Source organism: Vulpes lagopus, chromosome 15 (assembly GCF_018345385.1).
Source record: "Vulpes lagopus strain Blue_001 chromosome 15, ASM1834538v1, whole genome shotgun sequence".
NCBI classification, from domain to species: Eukaryota; Metazoa; Chordata; class Mammalia; order Carnivora; family Canidae; genus Vulpes; species Vulpes lagopus.
Window position 1 is genome coordinate 28,478,452 of NC_054838.1, and position 27,044 is coordinate 28,505,495.

The 27,044-nt window shown below is 39.7% G+C and overlaps 2 protein-coding genes and 1 long non-coding RNA gene across 4 annotated transcripts in view; 1 reads left to right on the top strand and 2 right to left on the bottom strand.

Annotated features, from left to right (window-relative positions):
• Nucleotides 1-1,791: 1,791 nt before the first annotated feature.
• On the bottom strand, nucleotides 1,792-11,347 carry LOC121476225. 2 transcript variants are annotated; one of them, XR_005983880.1, is made up of 5 exons: nucleotides 10,645-11,347; nucleotides 10,079-10,257; nucleotides 6,481-6,938; nucleotides 5,208-5,346; nucleotides 1,792-2,287 (listed from the first exon to the last, which is right to left on the bottom strand). It is a non-coding gene; the product is annotated as an uncharacterized LOC121476225 (long non-coding RNA). The 2 variants fall into 2 exon arrangements; XR_005983879.1 differs by having other exon boundaries at nucleotides 6,481-6,935; nucleotides 10,645-11,345.
• AQP11 (aquaporin 11) lies at nucleotides 11,343-25,482 on the top strand. The gene is made up of 3 exons (XM_041729933.1): nucleotides 11,343-12,133; nucleotides 20,141-20,257; nucleotides 25,164-25,482. The coding sequence occupies exons 1-3, from the start codon at nucleotides 11,512-11,514 to the stop codon at nucleotides 25,241-25,243; spliced, it is 819 nt and encodes a 272-aa protein (XP_041585867.1). The 5' UTR covers nucleotides 11,343-11,511; the 3' UTR covers nucleotides 25,244-25,482.
• CLNS1A (chloride nucleotide-sensitive channel 1A) overlaps nucleotides 18,600-27,044 on the bottom strand; it is a 40,305-nt gene continuing 31,860 nt past the window's right edge. The window contains exon 7 of the mRNA XM_041729934.1: nucleotides 18,600-19,366. The gene's annotated coding sequence lies outside the window, so the exon portion shown is untranslated. The remainder of the gene's footprint in view (nucleotides 19,367-27,044) is intronic.

The following is a 27,044-nucleotide window of genomic DNA, read 5'->3' on the forward strand; positions in this document are numbered from 1 at the left end:
TAAGAGTTCCTTTTTTTTTTAAGGCTGAATAATATTCCATTGTGTGTATATGCCACATTTTATTTATCCACTCATCTGCTGATGGATATTTGGTTATTGTGAATAATGCTGCAATGAACATGGTAGTGCAAATATCTTTCTGAGATCTTGATTTCCATTCTTTTGAATATATACCAATGGTGGAATTGCTGGATCATATGATAGTTCTATTTTTAACTTTTTGAGGAACCTTCATACTGTTTTCCATAGCAGCTGAATAATTTTACATTCCGGGGATCCCTGGGTGGCTCAGCGGTTTAGCGCCTGCCTTCGGCCCAGGGCGCGATCCTGGAGTCCCAGAATCGAGTCCCACGTCAGGCTCCCACATGGAGCCTGCTTCTCCCTCCTCCTGTGTCTCTGCCTCTCTCTCTCTCTATGTCTATCATAAAATAAATAAATAAAACTTTAAAAAAAAAAAAAGACTAATAGTTTTGAAAAAAAAATTTTACATTCCTACCAACAGTGTACAAGGCTTCCAAATTTTCATCATCCTCACCAATACTTACCTTTCATTTGTTTTTGTAATAGCCATCCTAATAGGTGGGAGTGGTATCTCATTTTGGTTTTGATTTGAATTTCCCTGAAATGCAATGATTAGTGATGTTGAGCACTTTTTCATATACCTGGCGGCCGTTTGTATGTCTTCTTTGAAGAAATGTCTTCTCAAATCCCTTGCCCACTTTTTAAAAAAAGATTTTATTTATTCAAGAGAGACACAGAGAGAAAGGCAGAGACAGGGAGAGGGAGAAGCAGGCTCCCTGCAGAACCTGGGATCCCAGAATCCTGGGATCATGACCTGAGCCAAAGGCAGATGCTCAACCACTGAGCCACGCAGCTGCCCCTCTTTGCCCACTTTCTAATTGTGCTATTTGTTTTTCTTGCTATCAAGTTATAGGAATTTCTAATATATTTTGGATATTAACTCTTTATAAAATAAATGGTTTGCAAATATTTTCTGTTCTGTGCCTTTCACTTTTGTTTACTGTGCACAAGCTTTTTAATTTGATGTGATCTCACTTGTCTATGTTTGCTTTTGTTGCCTATGTTTTTGGTGTCATATCTCAAGAAATCATGGTCAAGATCAGTGTTGGGCTCAGTTGTTTAAGCCACCCAGTTGGGTCATAATCTCAGGGTGATAGGCTCAAGCCCCACATCCAGCTCCCCTGCTCAGCAGAGTCTTCTTGAGATTCCCTCTCCCTCTCCTTCCCCTCTGTGCTCCCTCCCCCACTCATGTTCTCTCTTTCCCTCTCTCTAAAATAAATAATATCTTTTAAAAAGAGATTAATGTCAAGACGGTTTTCCCCTATGTTTTCTTCTAGGAGCCTCATAGTTTCAGGTCTTACAGTTTAAGTCTCAAATCCTTTTAGAGTTGATTGTTGTGTATGGTACAAGAATCCAATTTCATTCTTTTCATGTGGGTATCTAGTTTTCCAATAATGTTTGTTGAAGAGACTAGACTGTCCTTTCCACATTGTATATTCACAGCACCCTTGTCAAAGTTCAATCGACAGTATAGCCATGAGTTTGTTTTTGGGTCTTTATTCTGTTCCATTGGTCTATGTCTGTCTTTATGCCAATACCATATTGTTTTAACTACTGTAGCTTTGAAATATATTTATTTTGAAATCAGGAAATGTGATGCCACCAGCTTACACACAGATTTTTTTTTTTTTAAGGATTTTATTTATTTATTCATGAGAGATACAGAGAGAGAGGCAGAGACACAGGCAGAGGGAGAAGCAGGCTCCATGTAGAAGCCTGATCCAGGACTCCATCCCCGGACTCTAGGATCACACCCTGGGCCGAAGGCAGATGCTCAACTGCTGAGCCACCCAGGGATCCCCCACAGATTTTTTAAAGCTCCCCAGGTGATTCCAACATGCATCCAAGGTTGAGAACCATTAGACTGTTGTCAAAGCCAACCTCGGTGCTCTGGAGCCAAAATATGTAATGCGAAGATAGAGTTTGAGAATAAAGAAGGAAGACAGTTTCTTACTTTACCAGGTAAAGGAAGCTGCAGCAGGCTAATGCCTTCAAGACTGCAAGCCCACCCCAGGGTAAAGGCCGGAGGGGTGTAATAGGAAAATACAGGATCTGGGCAGTTTCGATAGGGATTTAGCATGTGTGCTGCCAACTGTGTTATCATGTCTTCAAGGTGGTCTCATGACCAGCAATGACCCTGGCCATCCCAGTCTTGTTACTAAGTGTACACTGAGGTCAGTGAGATGTCAATATCAACACCAAGTTCCTGGAACAAAGGATTTTACAGAAAAACAAGGGAAGGTAAGGAGGAGGCTTCAGGAATGAGGAAGAGAAAAAATTGTTCCATTTTAAGTCAAGCCTTGCTAAAGTACTCAAGTTTTCATCTTAATTTCCATCCATCTTTATGTTTCTATGGTGGTTTCAAGACTACATAATTTTTAAGTATCTTGTAGTTCTAACATTAGAAAAACAATAATAAATAATTATATAAAATTATTATAAAATTAAATATATAATGGCTAATGAGGAGAACAAAGACAAGAAAAATGCAGTTTAAATTAAATCTCCTGACAGCATGCAGTCCACTGACACCTGAGACGTGCAGAACGTGATATTCCTCAAGGAGTTCAAGGCTGCCTTAATGCCTTAATCACTATGTTTCATTAAAGACTAATCTTACCTTGACAATAGCTAAATCTTCAAAATCCTGTAAGACCCTGTTTTCAGCATACAAAAATTCCTTAGAAACCTACATCTCTCCCTTCCCACCCTCCACAAAACTTAAAATATATAATCAGTCACCCTTCATACTTTGTAGGTGCAACTCTTTCTGCCCGAGAGTCTCGTCCCCATGCTATAATCAAACCATCTTTTTGCACCAACTGTCTCAAGAATTCTTTCTTAGCCATTTGCTCAAAAACCCAATATCAAATCACATCAATTTTCTCAATGGATAGTACATATTAAGTGCTAAGTGTCAAGCATTCACCAAGAGCTTTTTTGCGTGCTGTTTAATATTCACAATAAACTTAAAGGGGTAGATATTTTAAAGATAAATAAATAAGTTTAGAAAGATTTTTATTTGCTTAATACCATGTAGTTAAGTATCAAAGCTACAATTTTAACACATCTCTCTCTGATGTCTCAAAAGGAAGCTTGACCACTACATTCTACCATTTCCCATAACTCCCACACAGATTAGAAATCAATCATTTCTTACATCCTGCTTACTTGGAGGCAAAGGTCAAGATCCTAATGCTTATGAATGGATGTACTTCTGTGAACTTAGGGGCTTTTACTCTATTTCTCAACAAGTATCTGTGGGCAAGATGGGTCAGTTTCCAAATGTGGACTATAACCATTACTTTTTTTTTTTAAGATTTTATTTATTTATTCATGAGACACACACACACACACACACACACACACACAGAGAGAGAGAGAGAGAGAGAGAGAGGCAGAGACACAACACAGGCAGAGGGAGCAGCAGGCTCCATGCAGGGAGACTGACATGGGACTCGATCCCAGATCTCCAGGATCACACCCTGAGCTGCAGGAGGCACTAAACCGCTGCACCACCGGGGCTGCCCCCAATACATTACTTTTTATTAAATATTTTTATACTGAACAGTTTTGCATGGAACAGAAGTGGTCCTCAAACCAACAAATAGGATGCTGCCATCTTGTGGCATTTTTTGTAAAGCCAGATGTGTAATCCAACAGTGAGAGCCCAATAAGCAAAATTCTAACTGTGCCTGCCACTTTTTTTTTTTAAGTTGTGCCTGCCACTTTGCACTGTTGTTGTCTTCCTAACTGTAACGTCATTTTGTTTCTCTAAATATAACATTAGGAGTGAATCAATACAGCAAGATAAGAAAATAGGTAATAACTGAAGACAAAATAATAATAGTTGCCCCTCCTGCTTTCTTTTTTTTATTTTTTATTTTTTAAAGTTTTTATTTATTTATGATAGTCACAGAGAGAGAAAGAGAGAGCGGCAGAGACACAAGCAGAGGAAGAAGCAGGCTCCATGCACCGGGAGCCCGATGTGGGATTCGATCCCGGGTCTCCAGGATCGCGCCCTGGGTCAAAGGCAGGCACCAAACCGCTGCGCCACCCAGGGATCCCTCCTCCTGCTTTTTTACTAGCAATGTATCACCTTGTCAATTTACATTCATCTCAATCTGTTGCTTTAAAACCAAGTTAAGATATATATGTAAGGATCCTGACAAACTGTAGGCATTTGACAAGTATTGGTTCCTCCTTCCCTTCTTTCCTGATCCTTTTCTTTCCTCTATTTCTGAAGATACCCTAGCCTTCTGTTTTCTACCCACTTCCGTAAGTATTTTCCCCATTGTTCTTTCAATTTCCTGACTCTACTGTATCCCCACTCCCTCACACACACACACACACACACACACACACACACACAGAGTGTGTGTGTTTACATACACGGACACTTACCTTGATAACACAAGGCTTGGTAAGTCTCTCTACACTACCCAATATGGTTAACCACTTCTCCACTTCAGCATTTGTGCTGTTGTGGGTATGGCAATGCAAAAACACCTGCTGGGTTTCACTGAGCAATTTTTTTTTCCTTTTTTTTAGATTTTATTTATTTATTCATGAGAGACACAGAGAGAGAGAGGCAGAGACACAGGCAGAGGGAGAAGCAGGCTCCATGCAGGGAGCCTGATGTGGGACTTGATCCTGGGATTCCAGGATCACACCCTGAGCCAAAGGCAGACACTCAACCACTGAGCCACCCAGACGTCCCACTGAGCAATTTTTCCATTACTAACAGCATTCATTCTATGACTCTGTCAGAGTCTGGTCCCATCATATTCTCCTTATCCCTTATCCCTGATCCTTTCATCCCTACCCTGGGGACCTGACACACCCACTGGAACTCCCTCTCTCACCCCATTTCCCACCACTCTTCCACATTCATCATTCTGCTCTGCCCTCTGGTCTCCCCCCTTTTGTTGCTCCCTTTGTCTGAAAGGTTCCCCCAGAAAACCACATGATTTGCTCTTACTTCTATAATTTTTTCTAATATCACCTTATCAGACAAAGCTTCCTTAACATTCTGTAGAACTATGTGAAGTAGCAGGAACAGACAAAACCCTAGTAATTGTTCATCCCCTTTACCCTGCTTAGTTTTAATCTGTAGCACATCTTACCATCCATCATGTTGCACAAGAGCAAAGGTGAAGGAGTTGGTAGCTTCCTAAGGTGTTCTTGTGTGGCAGGGCAATGTTCACTTGGTGGGGCATTGAGTCCTCCGTAGTGGATTGTTCCAGGAAACATTATTTATGTTATCTGCAGATAACACATGTAAGATAAGCTGTGGAAACTTATTTTTCATTCTTGCTGCTCTTACTCCTCAGCATTTAGTCTTATCTCCCCTTCAAATATCTTAGGATTTCTGCTTCTGGTCTCATCTGATTTTGGTGTTTATCATTTAGGGTAGGAATTCTAAACCCAGAGCTCATGGAAAGGTTTCAAAAGACCATGAACAACTTGAAATTATTGGCAAGATTTTTGGGGTATGTTTGTTTTCTGGGGCAAAGGTCTAGGACATTGATCAAATTCAAGGAATCTATGACTTCCTCCATCTAAAAGATTAAAAACCATAGTTTTAGGGATAAGAGTTCAATATTCTATCTTAATATGCATAATACTTAAACATTGTTTTTTATTATTCTGTCTTTCTTAACAGCTTAAGCACCAAGAGTAAAGAGATAGTATTTATTCATTGCTATGTTACAGTGCCTAGCGTACTGTCTGGCACCTAACTAATTCTCAATAAGCATTTGTTGAATGAATGAAGACTCCATGGTAATAAAAGCCTATCAGTTATTCTGTCCATAATCTTCATTGAACAAGTCTTGTTCTGGAGTTAGGGTCTATCTTGATAGGTCCAGCTAGATTTCGTTCACATTTAGAGATGAAGGAGAAATTATCCTACTAAAAAATTCAAATCTCATTTTTAACATGTGAGAGCTAGTCAAAATACACACTATAAGAAAAATTGAGTAAATATTAAATAGGCAGTTGAGGACCAACAAGGGAATAGTAAGAAAGGTAGGTGGAGTGAAATTCAGAAAGAGGTAGCTACATAACTAGAATTCAAAGAGTTGCTAATCCTGGTAAGAAGCAAGTCTGTCCAGTTAAATTCAACACCGGAAACTTAGACATACATTCAAACCACAGTCTCATTAAAGACAAAAGGATGTTGAAAAGCCAGTTGATTGAGGTTTATATTTCTAACAGATTAGTTATAATGAAAGGGACTTCTGGCATCTGTGTACTAACTTAATTTTAACCTTTATATTAAAAAATACACTTTTTGACTCAGGTTATTAAATTGTATTTGGAGTATGTGTACATATTTTATATATTTTTATATTTTACATTTTATCTTTAACAGATTTTAAAGAGCTTCAGAGATACCTTAGCAATAAATGCTCTTCCTTTGTAGACCTGTTTGTTAGGCAACATCATCCTTTACAGTAAATAAAGAGCTGCAACAACAGTTGCAAAACAGTAATTCTTTGGCTCTGCATCCATTCATTCTGCAGAAAAGTCAAACTTCCTTATCTCTCCCCAAATGGTTTTGTGAAGCCTCCAAGTGCACCTGCAGAACAGTTGTCTTCACCACCATTTTCTTCCTGCCTGCTCCAGCTCCACCTCTGTATAGAAGTCCCTCTGTTCTGTTGAGGCTTAAAGGGCAGATGGGCTTCTGATAGCTGCCCAAAGCACTCAGCAGTGGCTGGTGCCCCCACGTGCCTGCTCCACAGCTATGGAGGTCCAGTGCTAAGACTTTTCTTCCTAAATGGTTTTGATTTTCATAACCAGAATCATCAGTGCCAACTCAGACTCTTCTAAAACCACCTGGTGTTTCAATTCTACTAAAAAAAAAAAGAAAAAGAATTAATACCAACTCCTAGTCTGTGTCTGTGATATTTTATTTTTAGTAATTTTAAAATTTCAGCTAGAGATTAACAAAAAGTTATAGATTTACAGAAAAGTTGCACAATACAGAGTTCCTACATGCCCCACAGTTTTCTCTATTATTAACATCTTACATTACAATGTAACATGTCATAATTAATGAACCAATATTATTATGCTACTATTTAATTCAGGTTTCCTTAATTTTTACCTAATGTCCTTTGTTATCCAAAGATCCCATCCAAGACACTACATTATATTTATTATTTTTATTTATTTATTTTTTTTAAAGATTTTATTTATTTATTCATGAGAGACACACAGAGAGAGGGAGAGACACAGGCAGAGGGAGAAGCAGGCTCCATGCAGGGAGCCCGACGTGGGACTCGATCCCGGGTCTCCAGGATCAGGCAGACCCTGGGCTGAAGGCAGCACTAAACTGCTGAGCCACCCAGGCTGCCCACATTTATTATTTTTTAAATTTAAGTTATCTCTTAACTCACAACCTTGAGATCAAGTCACATGCTTCTCCAACTGAGCCAGCCAGGTACTCCAAGACACTATATTACATTTAGTCATCCAATCTCCTTGGGCTCCTCTAGGCTATGAGGTTCTCACACTTCTCTTATGACTTTAGCAATTCTGAGTATTAGTAGGGACATTTGTAGAGTGTCCCTCAGTTAGGATTTCTCTGATGTCTTTCTCATGATTGTATTGGGGTTATGCATTTTGGAAAGGAAAAACCACAGAAGTGTCATTCTCACTACACCCTATCAAAGTACAACTGTCAACATGACATCACTGTTGATACTAACTTTGATTGTCTAGCTAAGGTAGTGTTTGTCAGGTTTTTCCACCGCAAAACTTCTTTTTCATCTCCCCCCCACCCCCGCACCATACCTCTCTATACTATTCTCTTTGAAAGGAAGTCAATATGCATTGTCTACACTTAACAAAGAACTGTGCTCAACATCCTTATTCAATTATTTATGTATAAAAGTACAGCTTCACGGATGTTTACTTTAGAATTTGAATTATAATCCAAAACTACTTTATCTTGTTCAAATTGTCTAATTTTGGCCAGCTTTCCATTGTCTCTTGTGTCCCTCCTGACATACCTCCATCTTTTAATTTTTATTATTTTTTTTTAGTTTTAGGACTTTTGCTTTCTGGCATAGTAAGATGCTCCAGGCTTATCCTCCATGTTTCCTGCCCCAGTCCTTGAATCAGCCATTTCTCTAAGGAACCCTGGTTCCTTTTATTAGATAATGTAATTAGTAACCAAGATCTGGACACTTGGAGTGCTCATTGTTACTGGGGTGTACTACCTTCTAGGCCCTACTAGCTGATAGTTATTAATTATTTGGAAAGTCAAATCATTTGTTCTGTGGAATGTCCCACGATGTGAATTTGACTGATAGTTTCTACATGGTGTCATTTAACTTGTTCCTCTATTTCCTGCATTTCCTGTAAACTGATAGTTATATTTAAATGTTTGATTAGAGGGGCACCTGAGTGGCTCAGTAGGTTTAAGCATCTGCTTTGGCTCAAGTCAGGATCCCAGGGCCCTGGGTGTTCAGGGTGAACAGGGTGTTCAGTGGGGAATCTGCTTTTCCCTCTGCCCCTCCCCCTATTCATGTGCGGACTCTCTCTCTGTCTCAAATAAATCTTAAAAAAAAAAAAAAAAGTTCAATTAGACTTAGCTTCTTTAATTTTTTTTCCTTAGGCAAACTTTGCCTAAATGTTGCTCTGTACTTGAGGCATATAATGTATAATTGTTCCACTTTGAATGATGTTAAGATTGGTTACTGACCAATCTTAAATTTACCAATAGTCTTCAACTTTTTTATATCCATGAATTGTGTAGTTCTATTTAAATTCATTAGGGGTTGCAAATTGGTGATTTTCTAAATCCAACATTCTTCTGGGACACCTAGGTGGCTCAGCAGTTGAGCATCTGCCTTTGGATCAGGGCATGATCCCAGAGTTCCAGGATCGAGTGCCACATCGGCCTTGCTTCTCCCTCTATGTCTCTGCCTTCTGTCTCTCATGAATAAATAAATAAAATCTTTTAAAAAAATCCATCATTCTTCTGTCCTTATCAACTGAATTTCCTCTGTAAAGAAGAATTTTCCTTTAGTAACTACTTGGTCACTTTAAAGTAAGTTTGTATTTTTTCTTGGCCAGAATTGTATAATGCCTAGAAGAAAAGTAGTTAAATTTGGGCCAAAATAGCAGGGGAAGCCATACTCTTCTCAACCTGTGTAAGAGTCATTCTTTCTCATGAAGATACTGGTCTTGGGAATTGGCATTTTGATATATGGGTTTGCAAGATGCAGCACTGTCAACTATATCAACAATCATTTTTGCTGAAGGAATTAGGAGATTAATGATTTCTTGTTTCTGAAAATAGAGACTGATTTATGTGATGTGAAATACTCAATTATAAGTAATTAATTGAGTTTACTCTGCTCTTGTTCTCTAATTGAAACAATGTCTAAAGTATTTTTAATGATAACATATAATATTATAATCTTTAATCATACTGTAAAAAAATTTTTTTTTAAGATTTTATTTATTCGGGATCCCTGGGTGGCGCAGCGGTTTAGCGCCAGCCTTTGGCTCAGGGCGCGATCCTGGAGACCCTGGATCGAATCCCACGTCGGGCTCCCGGTGCATGAAGCCTGCTTCTCCCTCTGCCTGTGTCTCTGCCTCTCTCTCTCTCTCTCTCTCTCTCTCTGTGACTATCGTAAATAAAAATTTAAAAAAAAAAGAAGATTTTATTTATTCATGAGAGGCACAGAGAGAGAGGCAGAGGCACAGGCAGAGGGAGAAGCAGGCTCCCTGCAGGGATCCCAATGTGGAACTCGATCCAAGACCCTCTGATCACGCCCTGAGCCAAATGCAGACGCTCAACCACTGAGCCACCCAGGCGTCCCAATAAAATAAAATTTCTAATTAAAGTCCAAAAGACTAAGTTTTCTACATGGCTCTTGCTAGTGAAAGTGAATTATCAGCAGAGCAGTAAATGAAATATATTCACATTAATCTTCAAACGACTTTTAGTAAAGGGGAGCAATGAAAGGGTTATACTCACAGGATTAATTTAGAAGCAACTTCTTTCGACAACAGTAACTAAAAAATAGCTTTAATATACACTAAATTTCTGGCCAGGCACCAATACAGGGAAGAGGAAAGGTCGTCTTCATTTCTCTACGTAGTCTGTGAGCTTTGTACAAGTGTTTATTTTTTTAATTCAGAAGATGTCTATTGGCGCTACAAAAATTGGAGTCACAAAGAGAACTTTCATTAGTTAACAAAAGGACAATTGAGACTGGGGAGGGAAGCTGAAGAGAATCAACAAGAACGCCTGCCCAAAGCTCCCTATCACTTGAAGCTCGGCCTAATTATTCCTCTCATTCTTGTTCTCTCTCCTCTCCAGCCCTAGGAAACGTGAACGCTTGGTCCACACAACCCGGTGGAGGCAAAACTGAGGAGGGAGAGGGCGGAGGCATCTGACACCCCCCCCCCCGCCCCCTCAACCTTGGTATCTGCGGCATTAGCACCAAACCCGGCAGCGTCGGAGGAATCCCTGACGCTCCCTCCCAGCTCGCCCACAGGGGGCGCCGCAGCTCCGGCACCGTCAGACACAGTCGTACTCACCGAACGCTTTCTCCGGGCTCGCCTCTCGGCGCTAGTGTCCTCCTGCCTTTTATTTATTTATTTTTTCCTCATGCCTTTTAAAACAAATCGATGAGGGGGGGGGGGCGTACGACCAACTCTAGGAGGCAGACGAAGAAAACAAAGGCTCGAGGACACCCGGTCGCGCGCCCTTGCTCGCACGGGTCAAACCCCGGCTCGTCCGACTCCGGAGTCCTACCTCCGTCGCCTCCCGTCTTCTCAATCGTCCCGTTAATAAAATCGAGGTGGTCGGCGAGATCATCTCTAGGAATGTTTCCAGCCGGACGGTTTTACCGTTTCATTAGGAGCCGGGAAGAAGAAACCTTCGAGGTGTCCCCCTCAGAGCAGCGGTCCCAGAGCAGCGGACGCGAGCCCCGCAGTCAGGCGCAGGGGCCGGGGTCCTGGGAGCCCCCGTCGAGCCGCTCGCAAGGGCTCACGGGTCCTCGTGCGCATGCGCAGTGGCCCGGGCGCGCCCCCCCCCGCCCCCCTCCGCGCCCGGTGAGACCCGCGCGGGTTTCCAGTCCCTTAGGGGGGCGGCGGGGACATGTGCGCGTCCGACTCCACGACTCCTGCTGACCGTTGGCCCTCCAGCCGGCCCCTAGCAGAGCTTCCCTTGCGCCCTTCCCCTCGTCTCCTTCTCGGCTCTGGTCCCAACACCCTCGCTCCGGGCCGGGGAGCGGGGAGGAGTCCTCCAGCTTGACGCCCGGGGGCCGCCGGCTGGCCTCGAGTCGGTCCGCCCCCGGGGCGTGAGGACGGGGGCGGGGCTGCGGACTTAGGACTTGGGACTCCCGCCCCGAAGCTGCTGCTTCTAGAGCCCAGCAGGCAACCTAGTCTGGCCAAGGGCGAGCCATGACCGCGCTGTGGGGCCTCTGGCCCCAGGTGCAGGACACCTGCACCTCGCTGGGGCTGATGCTGTCGCTCGTGCTGTTGATGGGGTTGGCCCGCGTGGTCACCCGGCAGCGGCTGCACAGGTTCATGATGGCCCACACCTTCGTCTTGGAGTTTCTGGCCACTTTCCAGCTCTGCTGCTGCACTCATGAGCTGCAACTGCTGAGCGAGCAGGAACCCGTGCACCCCACCTGGCCGCTAACGCTAATCTACTTCTTTTCGCTGGTGCACGGCCTGACTCTGGTGGGCACCTCTACCAACCCGTGCGGCGTGATGATGCAGATGTTGCTGGGGGGAATGTCCCCCGAGACCGGTGCGATTAGGCTGTTGGCTCAGCTGATTGGTGCCCTGTGCAGCAGATACTGCATAAGCGCCCTTTGGGGCCTGGGGCTGACCAAGTACCACCTCAACGAGAGGACCTTCGCTTGCAGAAATCCTATTCAAGTCGACTTGCCCAAAGCGGTCATCACAGAAGCCATCTGCTCCTTTATTTTCCACAGCGCTCTGTTGCACTTCCAGGAGATCCGAACCAAGCTTCGTATCCACCTGCTGGCAGCACTCATCACCTTTTTGGTCTATGCAGGTTTGTTATTCCCACAAAACATTTGGCATGTCCGGAGCCTCTGTGACTTGAGGCGCTAAGTTCTTTACCAAGAAACATTTGAAACCCATATACTTCTGCGATGTCTATATTGGTATCCCCATTTTTCTAACCATTTTGCAGCCTGTTCTTTACCAGTTGTGCAGACATATAGATCCTCTCTATTGAGTGCTTTTCTTGAATACCCAGCAACAGGAGCCATTTCTGTGCTGAAACTGAGAAATACTGAAATATTGCCAAGGGTTCAAATATCCTGCAAAGGGATTGTTTTAATGGTAGAGAGGAAAGATAACTTATCAACTACCTCTTTCCTTATGCCAACCTGACACTCTGACTGAAAAATGATCATGAGTTTAAAAAGTGCCTTCCAATTTAAGGCATAGACTATTTGATTGGTTAATAGTAAGAATAAGGAGTAGATATTCTGTAGTTTTGTCTTAGTTCTTTTTCCACAAAATTTCTTAAAGTCATTTCTTAATTAATCTTGAGTTATAAATGAACGTTTAAGTGGCCTATCACAAAAGATGTGTTTTAAAATTAAAACTTGCTTTAAATTAAAGATGCTTTTTAAAAAACAAGTAACTCAAGGAATCTGTTGATTTCATGCAAACCATTTGTTTACTTTGACAAGATCTCAGATGTAGTGGATACCCTAGATATCCTAAAGGGGACTAGGAAATCCAAAAAACAAGTTTAATGATGGGATGTGTCATTTTAAATGATTGCAACAAAGTAGCTTCATTGGGACTATATACAATGTTTTAGAGACAGGTATCTAATAAAAGGAAATTAGTTGTAATGGTCTATCTTCTACCCACTGAAAGTGAGACTATGAGTAGAAGCAAACCTCAGAGTAAAGGCTTCTAAACATTTGCTTGACTTCCCAGGATAAAAATGAAAGATTTTTCTATCCATCTTCCATCCATTAGATCTAGTACTATTCTTTGTGTATACACAGATGGAAATAAAGGGTATAGGAGAGAGGGAAGGATTTATGTATATTTGAGGGGTTGGTGTATAGTTACTTATTTATTAAAGTTTTAGGTTTGGGCTAAAGCAGAAACATGCCCCCATTTATGAAGATAATCATCCCTTGCAAAAAAGTTATGCTCTGTACTTTTATAATTAATGGTGTATTTTAAAGTTTTCCAGGTACTCTCAGTATGAAACCAGAGTTGAGAACCGCTGTTCTTGTCCCGACTTGAGCTGGCCCATTTGGAAGCCACTTCCTACATGTGGTTATTTACATTTATTTATTTATTTTTTTAAAAGACTATTGTTTTTTTTTAAGATTTTATTTATTTATTCATGAGAGACACACACACAGAGAGGCAGAGACACAGGTAGAGGGAGAAGCAGGCTCCATGCAGGGAGCCCGATGCGGGACTCCATCCTGGGTTCCCAGGATCAGGCCCTGGGCTGAAGGCAGGTGCTAAACCACTGAGCCCCCCCAGGCTGCCCTAGTTATTTACATTTAAATTAACTAAAATATTCGGTTCCTCAGCCACATTTCAAGTGGTCAGTAGCCACACATGGCTAGTGGGTGCAGTATTCGACAGCGCCGAGACTGTTTCCATGGCAGAACCTAATAGACAATCGTGGATTGCTACTGTTACAGAAATTGATAATCTATTATGATCTTCCTTTTCTGCCAATGTAAGGGAGATAAGAATATTCATTGGGTAATATACTAATAAGCACATAAGACATTTATATGAGTTATCTTAGTTAATCCTTAGAAAAACTACTAACGAACACATTATTCCCATTTTAAATAAAGAGAGGCTCACAAACGTGAAAGGACTTGTCCAATATCACATAGCTAGAATGTGCTGGAATCATGGTTCAAACTGACACTAAGGCTTAATCTCATTTCATTATCAGCTTTTTTACACTGCGATCCTCAAAAGTAACAAAAATATGTACATACAATTGAATATTATTCAGCCATGAAAGGGAATTAAGTTCTGATAACACCACAGCATGCATGGATGGAACTTGCCAGACACAAAGGGACAGACAAATGTTGCAGGACCTCACTTATATAAAAAAAATACAGAATGGGCAGCCCTGGTGGCTCAACGGTTTAGCGCCGCCTTTGGCCCAGGGCCTGATCCTGGAGACCTGGGTTGGAGTACCACTTCGGGCTCCCTGCATGGAGCCTGCTTCTCCCTCTGCCTGTATCTCTGCCGTGCTCTCTCTCTCCCTCTCTCTCTCATTAATAAATAAAATTTAAAAAAAAAATCCAGAATGGGCAAATTCATAGAGTCAGAAAGTATAATAGATGTTACCAAGGGACTAGGAGGTAGGGAGGAGTCCAGGGACTTAATCTTTAATGGGTGCAGAGTACAGAGTTTCTCTTTGGAGTGATGGAAAAGTTTTGGAAATTGTGGTGATAGTTGAATATTGTGGATGTAATTAATGTCACTGAATATACACTGAAAAATGGTTAAAATGACATTTTATATTATATATACTTTACCATAATTTCAAACAATTTCAAGTTACAAAAGGATTCTGTTGCCAAGTAAATTTGGCAAACGCTGGATTAAACAGATTTTCTAATGTTAAGACAGTACAGAGCCTTTATTTACTATGCTGCTACATATTGTGAAACTCCAAAAGGAGGATGTGGAACAGTTTTTCAAACATATTGAATCCTTTTGTCTAGGAGCATGTAGCAGAAGAGAACATATTTTGGGTAATGCAACATTAAGCCATATCCGCATTATTTTCTGTGGATATGTCATAACTTTAGTCAAGAGTTGTTCCAGATAAATGAACTGTCTTGGGAATGGTCAAGTTTCTGTCATATGAGAGAGAGAAGAGGCTTTTGTTGGAAGGATTTAAGAATGGATAGGGAAGGAAAGGCAGGGGAAGAAGACTCAGATAAGTCAAGTCTCATTACAAGTTACTTTGGTATGTCTTTTTTTAACTTCTAAGGTACTGTTGGTACTGACTTGACATGGTTGCATCCTAGGATGTGATTTATTAACATGTTAGAGCTATAAAACTATTAATGCAGAATTCAAACAAACCTTTCCTAATTTAGGTTTTGGGAGAATTTGGTTCAGTGAACAGGGTAAGAGAGAACTGCATTCATTTTTAAAATTTATTTTAGAGAGAGAGCAGGGAGGGGCAGAGGGAGTTCGAGAGAAACTTTAGCAGACTCTGCGGTGAGCATGGAGCTGATGCAGGGCTCCATCACAGGACCCTGAGAGCACAACCTGAGCCTAAACCTGGAATCAGACGTTCCACCAATCAGGGTTCCACCAACGTGCCACCCAGGGGCCCCTGCATTCATTCTTAATTACAGTTGACCCTTGAACCATGCGAGGGTTAGGGGGCACTGAGCTCCTACACAGTCAAAAATCCATGTATAACTTTTGCTTCCCCCCAAACTTAATTGCCTGCTGTTGACTGGAGGCCTTACCGTTAATGGTTGATTTACACATATTTTGCATTTTGTATGTATTATATACTGTATTTGTACAATAAAGTAGAGGGAACAATGTTAAAATCATGAGAAAATACGTTTACAGTACTGCATTGTATTTATATTAAAAAAAAAAAACCCTGCATATAAGTGGACCTGTGCATTTCAAACCCATGTTGTTCAAGGATCAACAGTAATTAGACATTGAAAAAAATCTGTTATTTTTTATACATCTAAGTTGTCTTTATTACTGCCCTTGTTCATTTCCTTTGTAGAATATTTAATTATACACTTGTTTTCTGATGTCTTCTTCTGCCAGACAGTAAGCTTTATGAATTCAGAAACTAAAATTGTTTTCTTCATTATAACATATAACCAGGTCTTAGCATTGTGTCACCTGTTACACATCAAATACTCCTATTCACTTATAAAAATCATGTAGAAAAAATAATATATATCTGGATATTTTATATTTTATGTCTAAGGGCTTTCAAAATAAGCATAATAAATGATCTGAAGAAACTAACATTTTTACTTCATTATTCATTTTTGGTATCCTAAATCCCAAAGAATATAGGTAAGTTTATTTGTCGAAGGAGAAGGGAACTAAGTCCTTTATATATATTTGCTTTTAATGTAATAACTATATGAAATATTCATTTACAAATGAAAAAAAATAGCTTCAAACAAAGGTCCAAAACATTTATTTATTAATTAAGTGGGTTAAGTGTACAAGTTTGGAGTTTTATTGTACCCTTAAAAGAGATACTTAATTTAGGCCTCATTTCCTCATCTTTAAAATGGAGAATACTATCTACTCTTAAGACCATTATGAGGAATAGAATAATGTATTTCAAGTTCTTAGCACAGTACCTAGCACAAATATTCTGCTCACTGGAAAGGGATAGCTCCAGACATTCTGGCTTATACCCAAGTTTTATGATTTTACTACTGTCATTCTGTCACAGAAAATTTGATTCCCTGTAGGAGTATTGAGAAACATTAGCATCTAGAATTACCAGATTTAGCACTTGGACTTTGACACAGTCTTTAAATGTGGTAATGTCATCCAGTTTGTGCTCTCCTGTAAGACTCTTGACAATCAGCCAGCTCTGTCTTCCCATTGGTAGCTCTTCTTAGACATATATTATGTCTTCTCCCCTTCAGATGTCAACAAATAACATTTTTCAAAGATATTTTGTTAGTCCTATGCCTTATGGGTGATTTTTAAATAATTAAGGTTTAATTACACAATGCATGAATGTATTCTCTTTGTTAAAAATTTAAACAATGTCAATGAGACTAAAAGTGACTTTTGACTGCCATCTTCCATGCCTGTCCTCTCTCCAGTCTAGTCTTCCCACCAGGGTAGTCCTCTGCACATGCATGTATGTATTTCAAACTCTTTATGTGATTTATTAAACATGTCTTACAGATCCTATAGAAACTATTGTTTAAGTATGTTCATGTTAACATAAAAGATATCATACCTTACTTTTTGCAATTTGCTTTTCTTAGTAATGGTAGTTGTTCAGTGCTATCTTGGGAGACCTACCAATGTCAATTAGTAACTCTTTATTTCTCTCATTATTTCAAAATACTGAATGTTATTCCAAATTAATAAGCTTGTTTATTTAGCGATCTTATGAATGGATACTTGGGTTTTCCCCAGTTCTTTGCATTATAAACAACACTACATATGTTTACTTGTATACACATATCAGTAGTTCTCTACAACAGTGGTTTTCAAAAGGAACCCCACCCCCACCCTGCCCCAGGAGACATTCAGCAATGTCTGGAGATATTTTTGGTTGTTACAATGGTGGGGAAGACAGATGTGCTGGCATCTAGTAGTAAGGACCAAGGATGCTGCTAAACATCCCACAAACAGGACAGCCCCCAACAAAGAGCTATATAGTCTAAAACGTCAAAGCCAAAGTCATATTTTGAGTTTTGTTTTTGTTTTTTTTTTTAAGATTTATTTATTTGCGAGAGAGAGGAAAAAAAACATTAGCGGGAGGGGGAGAGGGAGAGAGAATCCCAAGTAGTCTCCATGCTGAGTGCAGAGCCTGACATGAGGCTTGATCTCAGGACCCGGATGTCATGACCTGAGACAACCAAGATTCAGACGCTTAACCATCACCACTCAGGAACCCCTTGGGCGTTTGACACAGAACCCACTCCTGATATGAATTTCTGTATCAGCTATTTTTTTTTAAAGATCTTGTTTGAGAGCGAGACCAAGAGAGAAAGAGTACATGAGCAGGGGGAGTGACAGAAGGAAAACCAGACTCCTTGCTGAGCAGAGATGCCCCACACAGGGCCTGATTCCAGGATCCTGCGATCAAGTCCTGAGCCCAAGACAGACACTTATCTGTCTGAGCCACCCAGGCATCCTGTGTATTAGCTAAAACTATTGCTTAAAATAATAATTTATTGTTTTTCATGATTCTATGGATCAGAAGGGAAATTGCTATGTGACCATAATAGCTGGAGAGTTGGGGGGGGGGGGGTTGGAAAAGCCAATGTAGCTGCACTCGTGTTCAACAATTGGTGGCAGCTGTCATCTAAGATGCCTCAGTTCTCCCCCATGTGGCCTCTTATCCTCTAGCAGTCCAGCTTCCTTATGTGGTCAGGGCACTGTTCCAAGAGAGCAAAAAGTGGAAACTCATGGGTGTTTTGAGACCTGAAACTAGAATTCACTCAGTGTCACTTATATTCTGAACTGCCATAGCATCATTCCTGCTGCATTCTGTTTCTCAATGCAAGTTGCAAAGCCAGTCCATGTTCAAGAGAGGAGAACTCTGCCTTTTGGTGGGAATGGCAGCTTCCACGTTATACTCAGCACTATTGGAGATGTGAGGATTAGAAGATAAGGCAAGTGAAATAGCTTGAATTTTAGTATGGTCGTAAGTGTGACAGATAGTGTTCTCTGATCTAAGGAAATAGCAAAGACCTAATGGGAACACCAAAGAAAACTAATTATGAGAGCAATGGTTCAGTCTATTTTTACTTAAATGTGCCAAAAAAAAAAAAAAAAAAAAGCACAGGTCACTCATATTATCATAGCAAATGTTACACTGTATTTTAAAGACCTGTGTAAGTTCTTATCTTTTGCCAATGATGTCTACCATATAGGAACTCAATTTTTTTATTGAACTGAAATGACCACCTGCCAACCAAACAATTCTGTTGGTCCTTGGCAGTTTCAGGCTTAACATTCCAAGACTGACTATTCAAAAGAGATTCTGAAGGCCCATGACATGGTGTCATTTATAATTGCTGAGACATGAGTATGAATCATACTGTGAGGCTGGTGTGCTAGAAAAAACTCTGAACCATGGAGTGAATTAGTTCACTGCTCAATATCTTCATCTTGACACAGCTTCAATGTTTTTAGTCTATCAAGGATGAAATCTCATTGGTGAAATCCTATGAAAGGGCTGCTTAATTTCCATTTTACTGGATTTTACAAAGACAGCATGCTATAGTGGTATATGTCAAGGTAAAATTTGTGAAGATCTCAGGATCTAGCTCTCTGGCTGAGTCAGAGGCAGATCTGTGTGCACAAGCTTCTACACGAAAGCAGCAACAGAAATACCACTATCTCAGGAATAATCTTAGAGTGTGTTCTGAAAAGCTGAGCCACAGTCTGGTACCACTGGAAAGGAAGTCCAGCCTCCTCTGCTTTTCCTTTCTTGCTTGTCTGGCCAGAACTAAACTCCTAGGCTCCATCCACGTCAGAGAGAGAACCTGGGTGCAGAGCGGGACCATGAATCCTGAAAAGCAATCAACAGTTAGAATTTGTACCTATCTTTCACAACTATACACAATCACTTTTTTTATTTAAAAATTTTTGTAGTCACTTGAGACATAATTCACATGCCATTCACAGTCCCTTCTTAGAGCTCTGCTGACAAGTAAAAATGGAGCCAATGATAACACTGGTCCATTTTACTTTTGTTTTCAACACAAAGGTATACTTATGGTCAAGAGGATCCTGGGGTATTTTATTTTTATTATTGTTTATTCATTTAAATTGATGAATGTTAAGATGGGCAGCCAAATCTCCTGTTTCATAAACTTGTAAGAACAATAATAGAACAGATTAATTTTCAGTGTGCATTCTATAATATATAGGAAAAGCACTGGGTTAAAACTCTTAATGTCCTGGGGCACCTGGGTGGCTCAGTGGTTGAGCATCTGCCTTTGGCTCAGGTTGTGATCCCGAGGTCTTGGGATCAAGTCCCGCATCCAGCTCCCCACAGGGAGCCTGCTTCTCCCTCTGCCTATGTCTCTGCCTCTCTCATAGAATAAATAAAATCTTTTTTTTTTTTAAAAAAAACCAAACTCTTAATGTCTTTGCAGTTTATAATCTATAATCTATTTTTATATTCTAAAATATGCCAGGTGATTCTGCAAAGGAAGATTATAGCATAAGAATACTTAAATACCTAAAACAAAGCAGTCATATCTTGTAACCTCTTTATTTCCAGTTGCAAGAAAATGTAAAATATATGGTTTGGTGTCACTCTGCTTAAAATGTATTACAGGAGGAAGTCTAACAGGAGCTGTATTTAATCCAGCTTTGGCACTTTCACTACATTTCACGTGTTTTGATGAAGCATTCCTTCGATTTTTTATAGTATATTGGCTCGCTCCTTCTTTAGGTAAGCATATTTTTATTAATGTGATTAAAAGACTAGGGTATCTTAAAATGATAGGAAATGTCATTCTAACCTGTCAATTTCCAAAGCCAGAATTGGTGCAAAAAATAAAATGAGTAAAATGAAAATACCTGAAGTAATGCTTTATCTGTGCAGTATCCTTTAAAACTTTTTATCTTCAAAAAAATAAAATTATCTAGTTAAGGGTAGTCAGTTTCAGGTATGATACCACTTTAAGAACCCCTCAGATATATGGGCAAAAAAACTGAGGAGTGATTCCTTCTGTTAAAAAAATATCTCTTTCAAAAAAAAAAATCTCTTTCTTGCTAAAGGGAATTTTCTTTTTAATTTGTGAGTTCCAGATAAAGTACTGTTAAAGTCATTTGACTTTCTGTAAAAGAGCATCTCATGAAACAATGGATAACTATAGTAAGTGTAATTTTAAAATGACCCATAATTGCATTCCTGTTATTTCTATCTGAATCAGATATATAAAACTCCTATTATAATATGCATTTCTTTCTTTAAGTTATTAGCATTTCTTGTTTTTCAGTCACCTCTTTTAAGCCTGATTATAAATCATAATTTTAAAAGAATATAGGATGCCTGGCTTTTATTAGTTCATCCTTTTTATCCACAGTTAGCATTTTGGTTTTTGTTCCTTATTTTTGTTAAAAAAAAAAATTAGGGTACATAGAGAAGGGAACATTGGCACAATACGTTTGAACAACCAGCACACTTCTTCCCTTCACCTTCCATGCCTTTATTTCACATTTAGCACCTGTTTTGCTCAGTAATAGTATCTGTGGACCTAAACATGAAAAATATCAGAAAAAGTCTGTATTTTAAAATGCTAACAATAGCAGCTGTTTTTCAGTTCTAGAGAGTGCTAGTGTTTTCTAATAACTTCTTTAAATTTTCTCTATTCTTAATTTTTAAGAAGTTAATCATTGAAGTTCATGAAGTCATTAATTGGATAGGTCTACTGACAGTTTTTATATGGAATGATTCTCTTAAGGTGTCATATTTGCAATCCACATATATTATTAACATTATATACTGTGCTCCAACTGCAATTTTAACAGTAGGCCTATGACACTGAAGAATTATTTCATCCAGCAGCGCCTGGCTGGCTCAGTAAGAGGAGTGGGCAACTCTTGATCTCAGGAGTCATGAGTTGGATGTAGAGATTACTTAAAAAAAAAAAAAAATTTCATTCATTACTTGAAAGAACACTAAAATGGAGGTAGGCCTTCCCAAAAGAATTTTTATTTATTTATTATTTATTTTAGGGAGAGAGCATGTGAGCAAGCAGGAGTAGGGGGACAGGGGGAGAGATGGAATCTAAGCAGGCTGCATGCCCAGTGGGGATCCTGATGCAGGGCTCAATCTCATGACCTTGAGATCATGATTTGAGCTGAAGTCAAGAGTCCAATGCTTGGGATCCCTGGGTGGCGCAGTGGTTTGGCGCTTGCCTTTGGCCCAGGGCACGATCCTGGAGACCCGGGATCGAATCCCACATCAGGCTCCCGGTGCATGGAGCCTGTTTCTCCCTCTGCCTATGTCTCTGCCTCTCTCTCTGTCTCTCTGTGACTATCATAAATAAATAAAAAATTAAAAAAAAAAAAAAAAAAAGAGTCCAATGCTTAACTGGCTAAGCCACCCAGGCACAGCTCCAAAATAATTCTTAAAAGGAAAAAAAATCAGAATGACATTTTCTGTAAAATGCCTATGATTTTTTTTTTTTTTTTAATAATCTCTAGGGGGATCCTTGGGTGGCTCAGCCGTTTGGCGCCTGCCTTTGGCCCAGGGCATGATCCTGGAGTCCCGGGATCAAATCCCACGTCGGGTTCCCGCCGTGGAGCCTGCTTCTCCCTCTGCCTGTGTCTCTGCCTCTCGTTCTCTCTCTGTGTCTATCACGAGTAAATAAATAAATAAATCTTAAAAAATAAATAAATAAAGTAATCTCTATACCCAACATGCGGCTCAAACTCACAACCCTGAGATCAAGAGTCACATGCTGTATGGACCGAGCCAGCCAGACACCCCTAGAAAACATTGCTTAAAGCAAAAAGTCATGGCTGGCTCAGTCAGTGCAACATGCAACTCTTGATGTCAGGGTTATAAATTCGAGCCCCATGTTGGGTGTACAGATTAATTTTTTTTTTTAATTTTACAGATTACTTTTTTAAAAAAGTTTTCTTGGGACATCTGGGTGGCTCAAGCAGTTGAGCATCTGCCTTTGGCTCAGGCGTGATCCTGGAGTTCTGGGATCAAGTCCCACATCGGGCTCCTGCATGGAGCCTGCCTCTCCCTCTGCCTATGTCTCTGCCTCTCTCTGTGTCTCTCATGAATAAATAAAATCTTTTAAAAAAAATAAATGTTTTCTAGCCCGAATCACTTAATAACTTCTTCCTGAAAGAACATACTGGAAAAAAAAGTTTCACGGTAGATAAAAGAGGAGCAATCATTTCTGCCCCTTTAAGAAGTGTACAAAAAAAAAATAATAATAAATAAAAGAAGTGTACAGACCAGAGAATAGTGGGTCGGGGAAACAGACTACATTTTATTCATGTTAGTATAGTCCAAACAGGAAGATAACATTTAATTGTAGCCATTACCAAAACATTTTTATGGAACCACTTACCCCCCCAAATTCCAACATGCACATATTTTTCTTCCTCATCAAGGAATCTTTTATGGTTTTTTTTTTTTCAAGGAATCTTTTAAAAATGGCATTGGGATTAAACTTTTTAGCAATTATCTTTGGCCGGAATTGGCTTGTTGAAAATATACAAAGATTCTTTGTTGGCCTAAGGATTTCCTAGCTTTTCCCAAATAGACTTAACTAAAATTTCTTACAGCTTTTGGTTTAAAGAATGTTCCTACACTTCTTTAAGAGATTTAGGAATGAAAAACAATACAGTAATCCTTCAGTAGATGTGGATAAAGGACATATATGAATAAATGACACTTTTTAGAATACTGAATTCCAGCTTGGCATTGGATTTTGTCATTCATTGAAGTTACTTACAGTTCTATTGGGGAAAAAATGGCATCAAATGAAATAAGGTTACAAACTATTAAGGATGGGAAAAATAAATTATATTTTTAGGGGCACCTGGTTGGCTCAGTAGAGCATGTGACTCTTGATCTTGCAGTTGTGAGTTCCAGCCCCACACTGGGTGTAGAGATTACTTAAAAATGAAATCTTAAGAGGCACCTGGGTGGCTCAGTCAGTTAAGTGTCTTAACTCTTGCTTTCAGCTCAAGTCTTGATCTTAGGGTCATGAATGTAAGCCCTGTGTTGTGCTCCACAGTGAGCATGGAGTCTACTTAAAAATAAGTAAAATAAAATATTTTTTAAAAATTATATTTTTACAAGAATCCTTTACACAGCTAAGTAAAAGATGAGGTGTCAAAACAAACAAAACCCTGTTAAAGCTACATTAGGTGATGCCACTGAGATGGAGGAGAGTCGTCCCAAGATAGCTTTCCATTCTTGACGAAGCAGGGAGTAAGCAAACTATTCTTGGAACCTGTACTTGTGTTTGTTACTTTTCATAGCAGTGGTAATTATAATTTTTCTAATGACTTCTGCCATCTCCCCAAAACAGAAGTGACTATAATAATGCATATAGAATTCTCTAGTTTACACATTTCATAAAATGAAAATGAGCTAATTCTATTTGCTATGTAACTGAAATTACATTTTTGGAAAACGTTTTCAATGTAATGTCTTATTCTCTAGCTCTGACTTCATAAGAAAATGTCAAATCTTGTGGATCAGTTAACATTTAGGTTGTTTCCGACTTTTTTTTTTTTCATTTAAAGCTTTTGGTTGCAAGACAGACTTTTATCTTTTAAAGCTATCCAAATGCTAGTCAAACCTTGTTTCCTTTGTTACCAAATAGAAGTAAAAAAAAAAAAAATATCAGATCTGCATGTGACAAAAACTCAGTCTGAATTTAAACTAACTTAGAATTTTAATCGTAAATATGTTAAGATAAAAATACTAATTGCAGACATCCCTTTCAAGACAGTGATTTGAGCCCTCTGGCTGTCCCTTCCATCCCTATTTTCCACTGAAAAATTAACCCATAGTCACATGCTAGATTTAACTGGTGTGACCTCAAAAATGAAGATTTACTAATATATGACTCTTTTCTTTTTACATATTTTCTTTTTTAAAAAGGGATTTTATTTATTCATGGCGGGGGGGGCGGAGTTTGGGGGTGGGGACAAAAGAAGAGGGAAAGACTCACAAGGAGACTGCACGGAGCCCAACACAGGGCTTGATCCCAGGAACCTGAGATCTTGACCTGAGCTGAAATTAACAGTTGGATGCTCAACCCCGAGATACCTAGGGCCCCCATGTATTATTTAAGATATATAATTTTAGCACTGACTGAAATTTTGTTTTACACCTTTTGCTTGATACAGCTCTAAAAGCTATTAATATTGTAACTGATGAAAAAAAGAGAAGGGAGAAAGTAATGCTTGAGCATTCCAAATGAAAACTCAAGAGTGATTTCAGTTGCTTTATTCTCCCAGTACATCTCTGGGGCACAGAGGGACAGTGTTGCTAGAGAAGAGCAAAGGGAGACCAAAGTCCCGAGTTTCTCACTCAGCAGGTCAGTGACAGCACCAGAGCTAGAACTCCACATCTATTCATTCTTTCGGTTCATTGTTTAGATCCTTCTGGTTTTATCGAGTACATATGTTTTTAAGGATTCACAGTTGAAGAAAAATGTGAGAATGTTATATTAATAAATATCCACATTTCATGGAGATTGATGCAGCTAATTCTTTTAAACATTGCTTTCCAAATCTCTAGGTACATAAATTATAATCACTGAGTGATTCTGAACTTCCATAGATTGTTTATTTTACTCTATTTTGTCTTTCAGGTATATTGTTGATGATTTTGATGTTCAGCTTTTTCCTTCCATGGCTGTATAACCACCATGCAATTAATAAAAGGGAGTAACTATTCCAAAAGACTCAGACTCAGTTACAGGACAGTCAAGCTGGATGTGATATCTTATCACCTCATATTCAACATACTGGCTACACTGGACTCATCAATGTTTAGCTTCCTCGGAGGAAGCTGCCTTATATTGTCATCACTGGAACTTAACAAAACCAATTACTGTGAAAAGGAGACACCCTGTGTTTCTCAGTTAAGACTTGTTCTTCTGAGTGTGTATTAAATGCTGGTAGAAAAGACTCACTGGGGCGCCTGCCTGGCTCAGTCAGTTGAGCATTCAACTCTTGGTTTCGGCTCAGATCATGATTTCAGGGTCATGAGATGGAGCCCTGCATCAGGCTCTGTGCTTAGCAGGCAGTCTGCTTGGGATTCTCTCTCTCTCTCTCTCTCCCTCTGCCCTGCCCCCAGCTTTCTCTCTCTCTCTAAATAAATCTTTTATTAAAAAAAGATTCATGGGATGCCTGGGTGGCTCAGTGGTTGAGCGTCTGCCTTTGGGTCAGGTCATAGTCCCAGGGTCCTGGGATCGAGTTCTACATCAGGCTCCCCACAGGGAGCCTGTTTCTTCCTCTGCCTATGTCTCTGCCTCTCTCTGTCTCTCATGATAAATAAAATCTTTAAAAAAAATAAAAGTAAAAGTAAAAAAGATTCATTAAATATAAATCTCAAGTGATAATTTTGATGAAAAGAGCACAGGGTGAGGAGGGAAGGGAGGTAGGACTAAAAACAGAGTATATATCAAATCTCACCTGAATGAATAGGATTTTTAACCAAAGTATGACCAGTCATGCTTACAGACCTAGAGAGGGTACATTTCAGCCACTACCTCACACAGTGATACCATCAGCAGTGTCACCTATCAATAGGAAAGTTGCTTCTGGAAGTATATTATATATCCACTCATACTTGAGGTGTTTCCTAAATTTTATTTTATTTTTTTTAAATTTTTTATTTATTTATGATAGTCACACACACAGAGAGAGAGAGAGGCAGAGACACAGGCAGAGGGAGAAGCAGGCTCCATGCACTGGGAGCCTGACGTGGGATTCGATCCCGGGTCCCCAGGATCGCGCCCTGGGCCAAAGGCAGGCGCTAAACCGCTGCACCACCCAGGGATCCCTGTTTCCTAAATTTTAAATATAATCTAAAATATTTTCTTTCAATAGACAATCTTAGTAGCTTTCAGCAAGTTATTCCTTAATGAACTAAAAGCACCCATACAAAGTCAAGAGCTAAGCTTTTCACATTCTCATTTGATCCTAACAGCTACCTTAGATAGTAGGTAAGGCATGTATTTTTAATCTTCATTTTACAGATAAGGAAGCTAAGTCCAGAGGGGTTTGCCAACCTGAAGTCAACTGAGGCTCAAATACCATCTTTAGACTTCGATTTCAATACAAAAAAATCTTGGTCATTATTATGATTAAAGTAAAGTTCCAGATTTTGAAGCAACATTTAAGATTTTATAATGTTAAAATTTAAGAATTAACTAGTTTTTTGTCTTGTTAGGGTTAAAGAGCCTAAGTTTTCTTCCGTAAGAAGCTTTATTTTATTATTATGAGGCTACTTTTCATTTAGAAGTTCTGGCTATAAGGTTAAGTGTATTTCTCTTCAAAGGTAATTCCATTATCAGGGTTAGAACTGAAAATAAAGAAAATATGGGGTGAGGGCAGCCCAGGTGGCTCAGCGGTTTAGTGCCCAGGGCCTGATCTTGGAGACCTGGGATCGAGTCCCACGTCGGACTCTCTGCATGGAGCCTGCTTCTCCCTCTGCCTGTGTCTCTGCCCTCACCCCCGCCCCCCGC